Source organism: Lineus longissimus, chromosome 13 (assembly GCF_910592395.1).
Source record: "Lineus longissimus chromosome 13, tnLinLong1.2, whole genome shotgun sequence".
Lineage (NCBI taxonomy): Eukaryota > Metazoa > Nemertea > Pilidiophora > Heteronemertea > Lineidae > Lineus > Lineus longissimus.
The window spans coordinates 2251478-2268217 of record NC_088320.1 but is presented as its reverse complement, the minus strand read 5'-3'; the positions used below and the strand labels follow the sequence as shown (position 1 = coordinate 2268217).

Below are 16740 nucleotides of genomic sequence, written 5' to 3'. Positions count from 1 at the left end.
ATACACCCAAACAAAAACGGACACGAATTCAATCAGTCTCGGTCTCCGTGCCGACACTAACTCCCCTTGAGACGCCTGAACCAGCGCTGCCTACCCTCGAGCCGATTCCTCCAGAGACCACATCACCTGAGATGGTCACTGAATAAACTTATGATTCACGACAAGGATTTACAATAAATGATATAAAAAATGCTTCAATCATCTCACTAATTTATTTGCTAAAAGTAGTTCACACTGTCTATCGAAGTAGCAAGTCACCTTTATCAGTCACCAAGATCAAAGCAAGCAAGATATATTTTGGTTTAAAATTGATTACCAAAGTCGGCTTTTCACCAACAGTAAATGTGTATTGATAAGCATTAAACGCGTCCCAGAAAGATTCTATTCAATACTGACTCCCCTAAGCAACAAGGTTGGTTTTAGAGGTCGTCCTTCCCGCCATGGTTACCGAGAAAACACCGCCATTTTGTACCGGAAGTCTGTTTTTATTGATGATGGTGACAGCAATGGCGGTGATGGCAACAATGACCAGAAATGCGGCCCCTACACCAATGAGGATAAACTCCCAGGTTGCGAGGAAGTCATTTGAGCCGGATGCATCGTATGGTTTGGTTGGTTTGAAGTCCTTGGTTGGAATGTCGAAGATGGCCTTGCAGAGAACCTCGTTGCCGCTGATGTCAGCAGCGGCAATTATCACTGAAGCGTCACAGCAGGTGGAACTGCAAAAATGATTATATTTATCGGATTTGGTGATCTCGGATCGATGGTATCTAACAGGCTATATATGCACCTTTAAGGTAAGGCAACGGTCGTGTTAAGCAAAATTTGAGATAACTTGATAGGGTCTCTTCCCTTGATGATCCTCAGTTCCTTTGTCGTGTTAGTGAAACAACCACAGGTAAAGTATTAAATCTTAGAAGAATGACAACTAACACGCATTACCTGTAATTTGTCACTACGCGCGTTTTCGTCCCAAGAATGAAGGGCGACACTGAGATTGAAGAATCCTTTCCGGCGTGTTGTATTCTGACGAGCTGGATGCCAGACTCGTCGTCCTGGACTGCAAAGCTACCAGACCATCTCGTGGACTGGAAAAAAGGATAAATTGAGATATTTAGCAGTGGTGAGCAAGTGCCCCCTCGAGGAGGAATACTGTCGGAAGAATGATACCTCCTAGGAAAGAGCGAACGCTGAAGAAGAGGAGGAAGAAAAAGGTGAATAAGAAGGAAGCAATTAAATGCCATCTACATGTAGGCAGAGACCCAGCGTTTTCTCTTCAAAAGGCCGCTCAAGGCTACGAAAACTCATTCGGTGACGAACTTCCCTAGTGTGCAAAGCAATGGTTACTTGTTCATACCTTGCAATGCGTATAAGTCGTGCATCCTCCCTTGACAGCCAAAAGGGTGCAGTATGGAGGGGTGAGATCCGCTAGGTGGGGTGGAGCAGCCACGACGAGGTTCTTCGTGACATAGTTGAAGGTGGCTCCTGACTTACTAGTGACGGTGAAGGTTGCCATACTGGAGTTAAACAAAAGATATACCAAATTTACACATTCCCGTCCCCCAAAACCTTTCTATAATTGCTTGTCTCAGTGTCAGCTCTCTCCCCAGATGGCGGTGTCAAAGTCACACTTAAAGAGTTTGGCACGGGCTTTGCAATCAGTGAAAGAGTAATTTCATATGGAGATCACCTTGTAGTTCCCGGCTGTGTCGCCTGACCAACTGAGAAGGTCACTTGGCCACTTCCCTCCTGGCCTTTCTTGAGCGAGAACGACACCCTGGTCACTGTCTGAACAAAGTTCTGTAATGGAGAATACTCAGCTACGACATTATGTTTTTATTCTCTTAATATCCCATTCAAGCAAAAGTTTGAAACACCTACAGTGTAACGTTGCAGCTGACATTACTTCCTTTGCTCCTTGCCTCTTGCAGTTAAAAGTGGTTAGGCCTCAGTCCAATACCCGCTCGCACCTGGGCCTAAATTCCCTTTGTTCCACTGTCTTACCAAAGTGTTACCATGGCTAATTTTGATACGATAGAACCCACAAAACAGCTCTTAGGGTCCGATAGGCATAAACAGGCGAAAGCAAAGCAACGTGATGGAATTGTCCGCTTGGGACACTTGGCGCATGCTGACGTCAATGTCAACACTCACGTTTTGGTTAGAGATGTTCACATCGAAGTCACCGTCCGCCCCGTAGTTTTTGATGTGGAATGGTACTGTCTGTGTGCTCCCGGCGACCAGATTGTCTGGAATGAAACCCGGTTGACGGAATGGCCGAATTCAGATACATATACTTGAAAACATGGACTTGGTGAAGTCCGTGTTGAAAATAACCAGACTCTGATTTACTATTATTAAAGTGCTAACTTGAATTAACTAACTAACTGATATCAACAACGGGTGGTGCATTCTATGTTCTAACGTAACGTGAAATGCATACATTGCAATCTTAATGGTTCGCAATGTACTTTGGCTGCTGATAACCAGTGCATCATGGACGAAAAAGAACCGCAGATGTCGTATGTCAACTTCAAAACAAACTCAATATTGGTCCCAACCTGATTGTGTGAAGAAACCTTTTCTAACCCGGCTCTACCCTTCCCATGATTACCTGACTGTCTGACTTTACCTGTGTCGGCCTTCAAAAGAGTGAGCATAACATTATCTGGGGTGACTGGCTGGGCAAGGGTGCGGATTACGTCATTACTGGCATTGTCCTTTCCGACCAGCATCAAGCGAAAGTCCTGAAGTGTAAATGGTTCTCGAGTTTATATAAGCGCAGGGTTAAGGCAGGGGTCCCTAATGGCAAAATTAGTATGACGATCACCTCATATAAGACGGAACCTTTCTCTATCACTGACGATTCCACATTCACCATCAGAAAAGGTTAAGCAGAAGGCGACTATCATAGATCTTGTGTTGTCAACAATGGAACATTTCAGATCGGACAACCGAGTCAAAACACTTAGTAGAATGATAGCTGACAAGTAGTTTGACTAGATCTTCGAAGCGTAGGATTGAAATTATGATTTTTCTCTCTGATTCAGCAGTACTTTTGTCACTGTGCGAATGAATTCAAACAAGCCTATACATATACATGTACCTGAGTGGGTAGGGTGAAGACCCCCTTGTGCATATTTGAAGCCTTCCCTGTCCCAGCCTCCAGCGCAACATTTGACAATGCATTTCCTTGCATATCAGTCAAAAAGAGCGTATCTACCGACTTTATCCTGTCCTGGCCGATTGTCTCGATGATGATAGTGGCTTGTTCCCCTGATATGAAATAGAAGGTGGTCATCAATTTTTTATATTCATTTATATGCGCTGCTCCCACCTGGAGCTCTATAATCCACGACATACAGATACAGTCGCGAAGAAGTGTCTAAAAGATATGTTACGTTAACCCGGTAAAAATGATGGAACATTGCTGTACACGTATCCCAACCTGGTCAGAAGTCACCGATGATTTGTCGTAGCACTGATGAGACAAATAATATACGGCCATCAATCACTACCAGTATTAGGTCAATCGCTTTCAAAATAATGTACTTTCTGTTCTTAGATAAACGAGGAACGAGGAAGTGAGGGGAAAACGATACGGCCATTACCAGAACCTCGTCGCCAATGGTTAGGTATAGATTGCTTGATATGGCCACAGCAACCTAGACGGACACGGACTCAAAGAATAAGTAGGATGAGAACTGAGTTATTTACCTGCAATGGGGTTTCCGCTGATAGGGTACGTAAGGCCAGAGGGGAAGACTTTCACAAACTGATACTTGAAGTTGAAAGGACTGTTGCCGGTGATTTCGACAGTGTACGTTTGCGAATCGTTAAACTGGAGTGAATATGCGCCTGAAATCACCATAATTTGTTTTAATTCTTTATACCTATATCAAGAAGTGAAGAATAATATCAAAATGTTGTTCTAATATGTATTCAAATTTAACATCATGATGAAAACCAGAATGCACTAACTAGCGATGGTAATATTGACATGGATGTCTGCGTGCGATGTTTCTTAGACGGGGTTGTCACAAACGTCCATTACAATCATAGGGTTGTTCCGGCTCCTGCGGCAGTCGCATCAACATATTTCTTTACCTGCGATAATTGGTTTAATTTTCATCACCATGAGCTTGTCAATGTTGATGTCAAGCTTGGTTCCACCTGTGCCGAATATCACACGATTAGCTGAAACAAAGAAGCTAAAATGTAAGTAAAGAAGAGATGATTGAGATAGTGATGTGCTCCAACAGACTTCCTTACTCTTAATGCCCTCTACGTAAGTATTGCATGCCGTTGCTGTGGCCGCTGGCAATAGTTTTTCTCTTCAAGTTATTATTTTGAAGTGACTATTCATGGCCATTGTTTTGTTTTAGTTCGTAACATGAGAAATTCCCACGGGGGGCTTTCGTTTTCAGTGACCGAGAAAATTTGTTTTTGACGCCACATTTGGCACAGTCTTACGCCTTTGGCCTCGCAACTCTTCACCCCCTTTTTGCCTGGAACGGTTACTGCTCTCACAGACAACAATACCTACCGTAAATACCCCCTTGATAAAGATCCGCCATGATCTTGCCACTCTCCCCAATGATTTGAATAGATGCTTCCGTGATGGTCTCATCAAAACGAAGTTCAACTATATGTCTAGAAGTTGACACTGTCATTTTGTATAGTGTGACTGGAGAGCCCTGAAAGAAGAAACACTACATTTCATTCAAATCACGATTTAGTGTTACAAGGAACATTATCGGAATGATGATAATTCCGAAGCGCCACTTAATGTGATTCACAGAAATATTTTTGGTATCTAACTCACCACAACATGTTCCGTGATGACACTGGCAGCCGAGCCAATATTATCCTTGTCCGTGGTGATGATTCCTCCTCCAGAGGCGTTGGCGAGCAATGCGTAGAGAGGGTCAATCGCCCGTGTGTTTGATCTAAAGTTATAATCAATAGGCAATTTGAAGCATCAATTTTTTTTCTATCAATTTTTGGCAATAAACACACGAGGTCATTACAGATTTTTAGGTGAACTCAGATTGTGACACAGTTACTGATTTAAAGGTGAACCCAAGCTATACACTGGCTTACAGGTGACCTGAAGCTGTTGTACTGAGGTGTAGGCGAACTCATATTGTGACACAGTTACTGATTTAAAGGTGAACCCAAGCTATACACTGGCTTACAGGTGACCTGAAGCTGTTGTACTGAGGTGTAGGTGAACCTAAACTGATTATAAAGTGAATACTATTCATAACAATAGTAAGATCTTTCTCAAAAGAAGAACTAAACGTGATGGGGCAACAGTACCTAAATGACTGAGTCTGCTGCCCCGCGCTTCTTGACGAACACTGTCCTGTCAGCAAGAACTGAAGCTTGCACTTCTTCGTAGCGACGAGTGAAGCAATGGTAGGGAACCTTTCGGGGTCTTTCGCGCTGGCGTCGGTGAACACATAGATGTCGGAGCCGGGCATAGCGGCCTGCAGTCCTGTACTCGCGAAAATAAAGATAATAACCTGGGGTTTTTTTTCCTGCAATATTTTATGATTTCTTCATGATTGTGATGGAGATCGTCTGGATCTGTGCTCTTTAGAGATAGCCATTGGTTCTTAGATCTGTGAATGTGATCATGACGCCCATGAAAGAGAGATGTTATGTAGAGGGAAGCCATGTGAACATATATTTTCTGCTGAGAAAACTTACAAGTTATCTAATTGGCTGTAAGAAAACCGTCTCAACTGATAGACCAATCACTGCCATGCTGTCAATGTGAACCAATTCACCCTCCACTGAGAGCATGCTTTTCAATTTGCATCTGATGCAGTTTGGCCCGCTATAAAGTTGAATGTTTAGATGAAAGAAATCCAGTTACTGCGTTATTTTGATATCATTTTTAGTTGAGACATTCTAGTCGCTAGAAGCTACCACTTTGTTGGTTGAAAGCCCTTCAGGAGAGTTTGAGAAATGGGTGATGCCTGAAACTGGACACATCGATGTTCCCGACGTTATTACCTCTTTCGATGCCCAACATGGAGAGTTCAGGACAGTCGCCTCCACCGCTGACAGTCAGACCGTTTACCCAGCTCAGGAACACGTTCGCATTCTTGGTCGTACGGACACTTCCCATGGAGGCTTGAAGTGAAATCATAAAAAGGTCAGGTACTTTGAATTGGCATCAATAAGTGAGAGTCGTAGCTAGACAAGTTGTAGAGAGTTTAAAAGGTTAAATAAATATGACTCTCAAGGCAGAATGTGAGATGACTTCGCATAGAGAACCCTTTACCTGGATCACCAAACGTGGACAAGACATAATTGTACGGGGCGTTGACTGTCCCCTGCGTGAGTTTGACTATCTCTGCTGCCTTGGTCTGCACAGCGATGATGTCATTTCCCATTGAACCCGTGATGTCGATGACGAGGACCATGGAGACACCGGTGCCGATGTTGAAGAGCTGTTTCATGATGTCATCGCCAAATTCTTCCCGGAGACCACCACCTGGTGAAGATAGTCGGTCCAATTGGAAAAACTTCGAATTAGTTAAGAGTGAGATCGCTCGGGCAAAAACTTTCATTATATTTTTTCCAAAACAACATCAAGAAATTTTAGACGCGGCATAGCGTTTACGCTTGCGGAACACCAACCGTTAAACGAAGGGCCAGTTTTATAGTAAGTCTGCGGAATTGATAACGGAGAGTGGAACCTTGAGGGTGGAACTCAATAGCAGCCGAGGACGAAGCTTTGGAGGAAATGGATGCTCTACCTGAGGCGCAGCATCCTGATATGTGAAATTGATTCTAAAGCAGTTTAAATTATACGATAAATGCATTCTTTAAAAAGTCATGAATTTACCAACTCCATCAAGGAGAGCTTCAGAGGCCATGATGGCCAGTTGCCCGGCGTCTTCGTGAAGATGATAATGGGGTGATAGTTTAGGGTCGCTGGTCTCTTTGTTGATTCCTCCGATAGGGACAGACGCTGCACTGTTGTCCCAGGTTCCCCCATGACTACATTTGCCTTGGTTTGCAGCAGTTGCTGAAGATAATGATTGAGAAGATTATGCAAAAACTACAATTCATTAGCTCAAAGATTAATGACATAGACATTACACTTTCAACCTGAATAGGCCCTGGTGATTTGCATCGGAGAAGCCAGTACACCTCTTGAAGCAGAGCGTTTGGTGACCATATGCTCGGAAACAGAAGATGGCAACCGTCTTAATTCCTTTGGCGTATGTAATATCTGGGCATCGTCAGCAACAACTAAAAAAGTGATGACGCGCGGTATACATCATGTAATAACTCTGAGGGTTAACACTGGTTGGGACTCAAGAGGCTAAAACGTATACATTTGTGGTCAATAATTGTTACACCAGGACTTGAGAACTGTCTTTGCAACACCGAATAGACTTTGTTGATGTGCACGAACCATTTGGCTTTGCGATATCTTGTGCTGCTCGGTAACCGCTGGTCAACACCTGGCCGATGCTGATGAGGTTCGATGTGCAAGGTGCTCTGGAATCGAGAAAATTTGGGTCAAAGAATTTCCTTCAATGCTTTATTCCAAATTTCATTTTAGTTGTGTACTTTTTTCGGTGGCTTACCACCATGCAGTTGAGGAACTTACGTTGATGATCCAACGGAACAACTCGTACAGGTGTCCATAGAAGGTGGAGGGACGGGCATCATTGGGGCACCAGGGAAACCTGAAAATTGTAGAGAATATTACAAATTGGAACATTTATTGGAGCTCATTATTATGAATGAGGTTTTTGTCCCAAAGTCTCCTCGTAAACTATAAGAGGTCGCATCAGGATCTTGCGTAACAAAGTCTCCGTGCGAGATGCGCACGAACGTGTAGCACATCTGCCGTGCTTTAATATACGATGCTGATAATTTCTTCCTTAAAAATGTCCAAACATTTTGTTTTGACTTTCCTTTATGTGATGATCAAAACATGCCTCAATGAATAGCTTTTGAGAACGATAATCTTTTTAGGATCTATTTATAATATTACTACGCGTGTGCAGGGAGATGCGCATGTGCATAGAAATGTAAAAGCCGTAAGCAGGCAAAGGTGCGGCCTCAGGTTCGGTAGTGCTGAAGGTCTGTGGATACGTGTTGCAATACGCGAAGGCAGACCTTTCATTTTCGAACCACTATTACAAGTGTAGAATGATCGTGCTCTGGCAGCAATATCTGGGAAATTCCCGCTATCACTTTTCTTTTTTATGGGGATGGCCCAATGGAATTTTCCACGGATAATTTTAAGATTAAGTTCTATATCTATGGCAAAACAAACGATCATGATACACTCATCTTCAGTACTTTCTTCGAACTCGAAAGTCGAATAAGTAACTTTGTGACTTTGAAAGGAATTAGGGAGGACATTTTGTGTTAACACATAACATTCGCTCGATTTCGACAGTGTGGCTTCATTATGGCGACCGGAGGAAAAAAGCGGGGACAGATCGTCAAAGAACTGACAGCAAAGGAGCTTCCTCCGCGGAACTTCGAGTTGGTCAGCTGTTACAAAACTGACATGGAAAACAGCGGTCTGGACCCGAATATTTTAAAAAGTGCCATCGTGGATGTCATTGTGAAACTTCAGTTCGCGTTGCTGGCATTTGCCGCTTGTGGAGAGTGGGAAGATCGGAATAAAATATACTACATCGGGTGCGACTCTGCAGCAGTGCTGCGTAATATTGAGAACACGTTTTTCAAGCTTCGCCTCTCGTGTCAGAATGCCAATGAGTACTCAAGTAGTGGGTACTGTTATGCGGCAGATGGTGTGTACGACTTGGCTCAGAAGAACTTTGTTTTGGCTAAGAAGGAGATGGAGAAGTGCTGTGGGCAGTCTACGAATAAATTGTTGACCAAGATCCAGGATGTCTGTAAGAAGATTAAAATGCTGCGAACTCAGTACGTCAACAAAAGGCAAGAGATGCATAACGATTTCGGAATTCTGATCATAAGTAAGAAGGAGACACTTGAAGAGGAAAGAAAAAAAAAAGACAAAGAGTTTGAGGGGAAGTATGAGAAGTTTAATTCAGAGATAAAAAAATTACGTAACAAATGGTTCAGAAAGGACACTTATACCAAATTAGCAGATTATGTGGAGAGCGAACGGTCACAGTCTGAGAAAGACCAACTGGCCAGTAACGACAAGTTTAAGAAGGCCATAGCATCTCTAGACATTGAGCCAGATGAGATGATCTGCCAAGACCCTAAGGGCCGGGCACTCAATGGTGCCATCCACGCATTCCAGGCCTTGGAATTGTATCTTAATGTGCTCCAGGGCCTGCTGACCTCGTTCCAGGCCCACTCTGAAAATGCCAATAATAACGAAGTCATTGGTTTGGGATATTGTGGTGACCTCCAGAGCCTCATCCGGAAGGATTCTTCCCGAATCGAGATCATAACTGGCTACTGTCGGTATGTAGAATTTGCTTTATCTTCTACATCAATAGTTGATAAAGACTCATCATCAATTCTTGGTTAAATGTAAATTTTGTTGGTGATGTTTATCACAGATTTCGATTATTTTCACCACGGCGTGGGTAAATTTTTGTTTTAACAGTCATAAATACCTGTCTACTCCAATTCAATATATGCAGAGTTTAGTTTCGTTCCTTTTCTGTCAGCCAATTTGCTGATTTCATTCAACTCGGCAATGTGCTGGACTCTCCATCCTCTCATGACAGCAAATACCCAACAATCGATATACTACGCATTTGTGTATTGATCTATATTCAATTGCGAGTCTATGTAGAAATTGTAAATATCCGACCGCATTTCCCGCCATTCAATTGCTGAAATACAACGGCCATACAATTGGATGACAGGTTTTGAGATTTCCTGGTAACAGAAGCGATACGAAACTCGGTTACCAAACAAAAGCAGTTTTTTAGCCGGTTCGATTATTCGCGTCGTGCTTCCCCTTGCACTCATCCAAGATTTTTGGTACATGCGCCATAGAGGCGACTTTATGCGCAGCATCCATTTCTCCTTTTCCCCATCATATGGGGAAAAGATCAACTTTGGACGCGGTTTAAGACGTTGCGAATCGCGTCGTCTGCCATGTCGTCGCATGAAAAAGTGACTTTACCGAAGTAGCCTAAACCGCTCGATCAGTTACTTCGGGCAGGTTCCACTGGCCCTGATGTCACGGGTGAAAATGGAAGACTGTCGTGGCCAACAAGTGTAGGCGCAGCGCAAGCAAACGCGCTATTTGCTAAAACATTGTCACGCCCGGCCCTTGATAGACGTCTTGGCCTACATGTAACTCAAACTCATGCTGATGGTACAGTGTAATGTTTTTTAAATCATAATCAAGAGCAACTTTTTTCTACTGATAGATGGATAGCCCTAGGGGACCTCTTCCAAGAGTGTTTAGGTCGAGTCCAAGACCACAATAGCAAGTTGGGTGAAGAGCTGATGGCTAATCCAACACAGGCAGAAGCTCAACAGAAATTGAAGGACGAGGATTGGGCCGAGAAACGCACTCAGTTACTGAAATCGCTTGAAAGTAGGTTAAGGCACAGACTGCTTCTACATCTGTGGTTGAGAGTTGAAACCGTTGCTGTCATGGCTACGATACATATGTTAATGGAGCATTCGATCTGTTATCAACATTACCATGCACGTAGCTTGTAGTGGCAGTGTAGAATACTTGACATGCATTTTTGCGTGTTTGCGTGCAGTAAGCGAAAGCACGAGTTTTAACAAGATATATATTTCTTGGAGAGTTTTTGGTTGTATTATTTCACAGCGGAATCATTTGTCATTTTGATATCGTGATTAAGATTCAGAATATACATGTATACTCATTTCGCTGACATTATTTTCCAACAGAGCCTGACAGGTTGGTTGAACCTCCATCAGGCTATGACGCAGTGGTAAAATATATGCAAAGCATTGATGAAACGCCGGGCACTGACGAAGAAACAGATGACGACCAATCAACACCGATAGAGCCAGCTACCTTTGACCACAAGAATCGAATACAGGCCGCAGACATCCAAAATCTAGGTGAATATTTTGCCATTTACTTTTCCTGTGAGGTTTTCGATGATATTTCTGCAAGTGGTTGCGATGTTGTACTATTTTGCCTGAACAAACAGTTCCCTACAATACAGAACAGAGTTGACACAACCGATACCTCTTTGATACCGCTAAGCTTCATGCAAGCCTTGACCGAGAGCCACCATGCATGAGATGATAATTTCAAGTACATGCATGAATCGTTTCGTGGGCGGCCGTGACGAAGTCCCGCAATGACAAAAATCGTGAGGTAACCGATGTGCACCATCTGGTCAAACTGTATGGAAAAGCAAACCGATCGCTTAGTTTAAGTCATTAATACAGTCAAATTTCATGAAAAAGATTTTTTTCTCTTCTTTTTCATCAGGTTCCGACAGAGGCAAACACGTGAGGCGTGACCCTGGTGACAACCAGCCGCCTCGAGAACCGCTCCGGCCAGATACACTGGACCTGCTGGTGCCCCCTGGCCCTTCGCAAGTTTTCCTGTCTGCTTTCATATTAACGCTGCTGGCAGCTGCGTTTATTCAGTGGTTACTTTCCAAAAATAACGATGTTGGTTTACTGACATAGGGAAAATATATTATTCCCCGTTTAGCCCGAATCGGAAAGTGTGGCCACTGCGGACCTTCAAAGAACATCTCAAACCTGGCTGGATGTTCCTTTTCCTGAGAAAGGCCACTGGTTCTATTTCCTGTCGCGATATAACTTTGGATAGCTTTTAGATGTGATTATCGGTGCGGTAAGCCTATATAAACAGCCTTAACTGGGGTACCTTTAACCGCATTAAGAGGTCAGTTTCGCATCCATATATTCCTGTCTCACACCATACGCAATTTGTATTCTTCCTCGTCGGTTACAAACCATATTGCGCCCATTCCTTACCAAGAGTAGAGTACACTACATTTCCCTTGAGCTCGAGGTAGTTGGTGTTACTATAGAACATCTGCATGGTGTGCATGTAATGTCCGATGGCCTCCCTGGTCGCATCCAGGTCAGGGGTGGAACTGGCCAGCAGAGAGTAGAGGCTGATACGGAGATTCTGGAGGATAGTGTTGCCTGAAAAAGTTACATAAAGAGTTGACCCTATGCACTATGATTTCGGCTAGAACTTGAAATTCAAAAGCAATTAGAATTCTCTTAAAACGAAGTGAATGCCAACATCAAGAGTGGCAGTATGTTCTTTGTTTTCCAGAGACAGCCTACCAAGTTTTTATTTAGCATTCACTTAATTTTGAAGGAGTTCTAATTGCTTTAGGATTTTATGTTCCAGCCAAAATGGTGGTACCAGTGGTCATTGAACTCTTCTTTCAATCGATTTGATGTTACGTGGCTATTTTTTTGATATTGACCATCAGGCTGGGGTAGACTGACTAATTGTTTTTACAAGAGAGTTCAGTCAACTTGTGGCCATAACTTTTTATAAGGGGGGGGGGGGGGGCGTGACCGACGGTCGGACTAGTCTACCATATATGTTTATTGCACCGGCCAATATATACTGATATACACTTAATGTTTACACAGTGATATGCTTTTGATGATAAGATTTGTTTAAACAAGAAGTGCTTGCTTTATTTGATTTTGGCAACGTGATCTTTTGGGACCAAAACTTGGACTCTGAAAACGGAGGGCCAAATTCATAAAGGGTGTTTAAGGGTTAGACGTGTGTAACTTCTCTCTAATCAGTTTCAGGGCCTATTCATATTCTGTGAAGATTTACATGAAGGACCTGAACCTGTCTATTCAGTAGTTAAACACTGTTTTGAGCTAAACGCCCTTTATGAATTTGGGCCTTAATGTTCTTAGATTACTTTTGTGTTTATAGGATTCAGACAATAAATGATCAGTTAATTTTTGAACTTTGCCTTTTTATTTTATTTTATTTCATGTGACAGTGACATTTGGTTCCGTTTATCATGACCAGCAATGAGGAAGTGCAAAAGTCTAACTTAGTCAAATATATCCGTGGGACCGGTGTCAGCGTTTCTGAGTGTTTTCCCTAATGTATGTGGACGCTGAAAGCCATATTGACACGTTTTTCTATTGTTTCTTCCATCGGAAAGTCATCGTCTCTCTATCAACTGTCTATTGTATAAAACTCTGAACTGTGATGAGCAAGTAAGTACACTTTCGTGTCATCTTTCGAACTCACCCTCAACGATCTTTTCTCCATTGAATTGGTAAGCCGCCAGTCCGGGAAACTGGATGTCTACGTCATTGTTTGCCTTCACAATCTGATCAATGGCTGCCTGAAGCTTGGTGGCAGAAACGCCACCTATTGGTCAAAGAAAAACAAAACAGGTAACATAAACATTTTGAGACTTAGACGTGTGAAGTGACTACGAAGAAAACACATCATGGGGTCAGTTTGACAATACGTCTTTCAATCGCTCTTTCCCCCAATGCATCGCTAACTTCGATAGTTGTCGTGCGTGATTCGAACACAGTGGTCTATTTGTGCTCCTTTAATAAGATCAGTGACAGTCTCTAACTTGTCGATTGGACTCGCAAAAGCAATAGGCTTTTTATCCCAAAGCAAGGCCTTCGAAGTTGAGAGAAAAAAATGGTGGCTCTTACCTCCATAGTATCCATCGAACAAGGCCTGAGCCGTCAGCGGGCTGATCCCCGTCAGCGATCCCGGGACAATGGTCGCCCCAGTTAGTGGGTTGTCCTCCAATAACCGGGCAACCATTCTAAGGATAGCAGTCTCCGTGATGTCAGAATGCGTGTAGTCGTTGGCTGTTGCCGGACTCAGGCTGAGGTGGTTTGGGAGGAAGGCCTCGCTACAGAAGGCCTGCAGGAGAACTGCTAGCGCGATGTACGACCACGCGATCATCATTGTCGTATTAACTTAGCTTATTGCTAGTACGCGATATCGGATTGATATTTTGTTAGATGTTATCAACAAGGAAGAGGGGTGACCAAAGGGATAATCATGGCCAAACCTCTCTCTTGATTTTCTTATGCATGGATTAGGGTAATTTGAAAGAGCATCTATCAATCAAATTAGATCAGTCTTGCTTCTTTTCGATTCCGATCGCATTGGCCTTCTGCACTCAACTCGTACACAGTACACCGGTCATAAAGCTGTAGTCATCGTATATGTATGTATTAACATGGTAAACAAAATTAAGATAGCGGTAACCGCAAATCATTTTGATATTAAACAGGGGCACCCCTTAGGTGCCACCATTCCTGATCTCCACCACAATGTACGTTACGTAACAATGATATGTACCAAATGATAATAGTACGTTATCTGAACTCTACTTCGGACCATGTCTTATTGTGGGTCGAAAACGGGGCCAATTCGCCAAAGTATTGTTGGTTGAAGCGCTTGTTGTTGTACATAAAACATAGGAATATATGATTAACAGACACTAAGCATGGTCTGTCTTTGTCTGTGCAAATAAAAGGCGTGCAGGGAATAGCTGGATCGGTTATTACCGCTAATCACGCGTGTACATGTAATCACTCGCACAACGTAGTGAGTGTAATGGTTACGTATGTATAAACTGTATGTAAAGTGTAAACAAAATTCATATAGGCCTATCCATCATGTCCATCGAATCTGAAAAAATTTGTGCAGACCCATGACAATTCTGGTTCCGGTACAGTTTTGTCTCATTCCATATGGGCCGCGCGTTGGCCGATCCTGCATTCATGACGTGCCGCACCCACAGTTACGACGTCGGACGTGAATCCCATTGTTTCCTTCCTCGTGATGCAATTATTTCATGACGTCATCAGCCATTGACCATTCACACAAGTAGATTTATTCACACCGGCGCCACTGAAGTGCGGGTGTGGGACATCATGTATTTAAAAATCGTCTGCTAGGACAAACAGTTGTGTGAGTTCACCAGAGCTTGCTCTTTACATATTATCACTCACACAACGTAGTGAGTGTAATGGTTACTTATGTATACACTGTATGTAAAGTGTACACAAAAATTCATATATCCATCATGTCGATCGAATCTGAAAAAATTTGTGCAGACCCATGACAATTCTGGTTCCGGTACAGTTTGTCGCATTCCATATGGGCCGCGCGTTGGCCGAACCGGCACCCACGACGCACCGCACCCACAGTTACGACGTCGGACGTGAATCCCATTGTTTCCTTCCTCGTGACGCAATTATTTCATGACGTCGTGAGCCATTGACCATTCACACAAGTAGATTTATTCACACCGGCGCCACTGAAGTGCGGGTGTGGGACATCATGTATTTAAAAATCGTCTGCTTGGACATATAGTTGTGTGAGTTCACCAGAGCTTGATCTTTACATATTAACTCACACAACGTGGTGAGTGTAATGGTTACGTACGTATACACTGTATGTAAAGTGTAAACAAAATGCATATATCCATCATGTCCATCTAATCTGAAAAAATTTGTGCAGACCCATGACAATTCTGGTTCCGGTACAGTTTTGTCGCATTCCATATGGACCGCGCGTTGGCCGATCCTGCATTCATGACGCACCGCACCCACAGTTACGACGTCGGACGTGAATCCCATTGTTTCCTTCCTCGTGACGCAATTATTAGGGGGGGGGGGGGGGAGGCTTCACGTAACTCTGCCAAACTCTAAAATATTCTGCAGCGAAAATATTCTGCAGCGGAAATCTCTTGTTTTTTTACCACACCCAGACAAATGGCTATTAAGCAGACGTTGCCTACTACATCCGTAGCAACAGGTAAAGATAAAATGGCAGTCATGATGATTTGATTTCAAAATCATTTCGAAACAGTGCCTTGGTATTTTTCCATCCTTGGACGTTTACTCCTGTTTTGATAAACACATCCTTCAAGATCGTTCTGAAATCTTTATTATTTCGTTCATTTGAAACATCCAGTAGAATGGTTTGTTTTCCTCGGGATCAGGCAAGAGGTCATTCCTATGACCGATATATCAAGTCGAGGAGAAAAGACTGTATTATTTCCCGCGAAGAAAGGAAATACAATGTATGTCGAACCATAAACGATGAATACGTATTGTGATTAAACTCTTTGAAATACACGACTTGTATTAAAGTTTATGGTTTCTGAATATGAACGCGGTGATGATTTATTCAAATTGCTACATGAAGATAATTTAATGTCGGCATATATAGGCTATATATGTACACCATGCTTAGTATGTATGATGTCAAATGTGTCAAGAGAATGAAAAGATGATGTGATCATAATCTGGAATGTTTATCACACGACTATAACAAAACTTAGAGGAGTGTTATCTGAGGATTTGAATTTGCATTCCTATAAAACAACATGTCAAAAGGTCAGACTCTGCATAATAAGTCACATCGAGGTATGTCTATTGAGGCGATGCATGATCGTACAAGTTTGAACCGAAGTAAATGAAAGGGTGTTTTCGCAACTTGACTCGAAACAGGTTTACGCACGTTGGCGTTTGCTCTGTGTTGTTGTTTTTTGCAGACGCGAAGTATGTGTACACCTCCGGTCAAAAGTAAATGAATACTTGAAATTTCCATATTGTATCTCCTAAAATATACACTACCCGCAAAAAGTTTGGAAACACTTACGCCACATGTACAGTGCATTTTTTATTCCGTATAAAAGTATGGTTTGGTTGAGTATCACAGTTTGGTATAGGCTTTTACAAACACCACATCAAAATGTCCATTTCAAGAAAAGTCTTGTCAATTAGCACGTATGATTATTA

The 16740-nt window shown here is 42.8% G+C and overlaps 2 protein-coding genes across 3 annotated transcripts; one reads left to right on the top strand and one right to left on the bottom strand.

Moving 5' to 3' along the window:
- Positions 1-207: 207 nt before the first annotated feature.
- Positions 208-13992, bottom strand: LOC135498043 (von Willebrand factor A domain-containing protein 7-like). Of its 2 annotated transcripts, none has more exons than XM_064788192.1 (20): positions 13627-13992; positions 13202-13324; positions 11935-12108; positions 7637-7715; positions 7439-7524; positions 6863-7045; positions 6296-6508; positions 6025-6144; positions 5323-5500; positions 4826-4949; positions 4547-4697; positions 4108-4197; positions 3718-3858; positions 3107-3276; positions 2615-2747; positions 2155-2249; positions 1691-1800; positions 1358-1517; positions 943-1088; positions 208-719 (listed from the first exon to the last, which is right to left on the bottom strand). In XM_064788192.1, exons 1-20 carry the CDS (start codon positions 13886-13888, stop codon positions 401-403), a joined length of 3057 nt encoding a protein of 1018 aa, XP_064644262.1. In that variant the 5' UTR covers positions 13889-13992; the 3' UTR covers positions 208-400. The 2 variants fall into 2 exon arrangements, with proteins under 2 accessions (XP_064644262.1, XP_064644263.1); XM_064788193.1 differs by having other exon boundaries at positions 2633-2747.
- Positions 8178-12908, top strand: LOC135498044 (uncharacterized). Its single transcript, XM_064788194.1, has 4 exons — positions 8178-9444; positions 10368-10537; positions 10864-11040; positions 11420-12908. Exons 1-4 carry the CDS (start codon positions 8450-8452, stop codon positions 11620-11622), a joined length of 1545 nt encoding a protein of 514 aa, XP_064644264.1. The 5' UTR covers positions 8178-8449; the 3' UTR covers positions 11623-12908.
- Positions 13993-16740: the final 2748 nt, after the last annotated feature.

What these genes read in the sequence shown, in the direction of transcription:
- LOC135498044 (XM_064788194.1), top strand. Translation starts at nt 8,450, where the DNA reads ATGGCGACCGGAGGAAAAAAGCGGGGACAGATCGTCAAAGAACTGACA. An exon ending in ATCATAACTGGCTACTGTCG is followed by an intron (nt 9,445 to 10,367) that starts GTATGTAGAATT and finishes TTCTACTGATAG; the next exon opens with ATGGATAGCCCTAGGGGACC. An exon ending in CGCAGACATCCAAAATCTAG is followed by an intron (nt 11,041 to 11,419) that starts GTGAATATTTTG and finishes CTTTTTCATCAG; the next exon opens with GTTCCGACAGAGGCAAACAC.
- LOC135498043 (XM_064788192.1), bottom strand. Translation starts at nt 13,888, where the DNA reads ATGATGATCGCGTGGTCGTACATCGCGCTAGCAGTTCTCCTGCAGGCC. An exon ending in CAGCAGACTCAGTCATTTAG is followed by an intron (nt 4,950 to 5,322) that starts GTACTGTTGCCC and finishes TTATAACTTTAG; the next exon opens with ATCAAACACACGGGCGATTG. An exon ending in TCTTCACCCTACCCACTCAG is followed by an intron (nt 2,748 to 3,106) that starts GTACATGTATAT and finishes TTTACACTTCAG; the next exon opens with GACTTTCGCTTGATGCTGGT.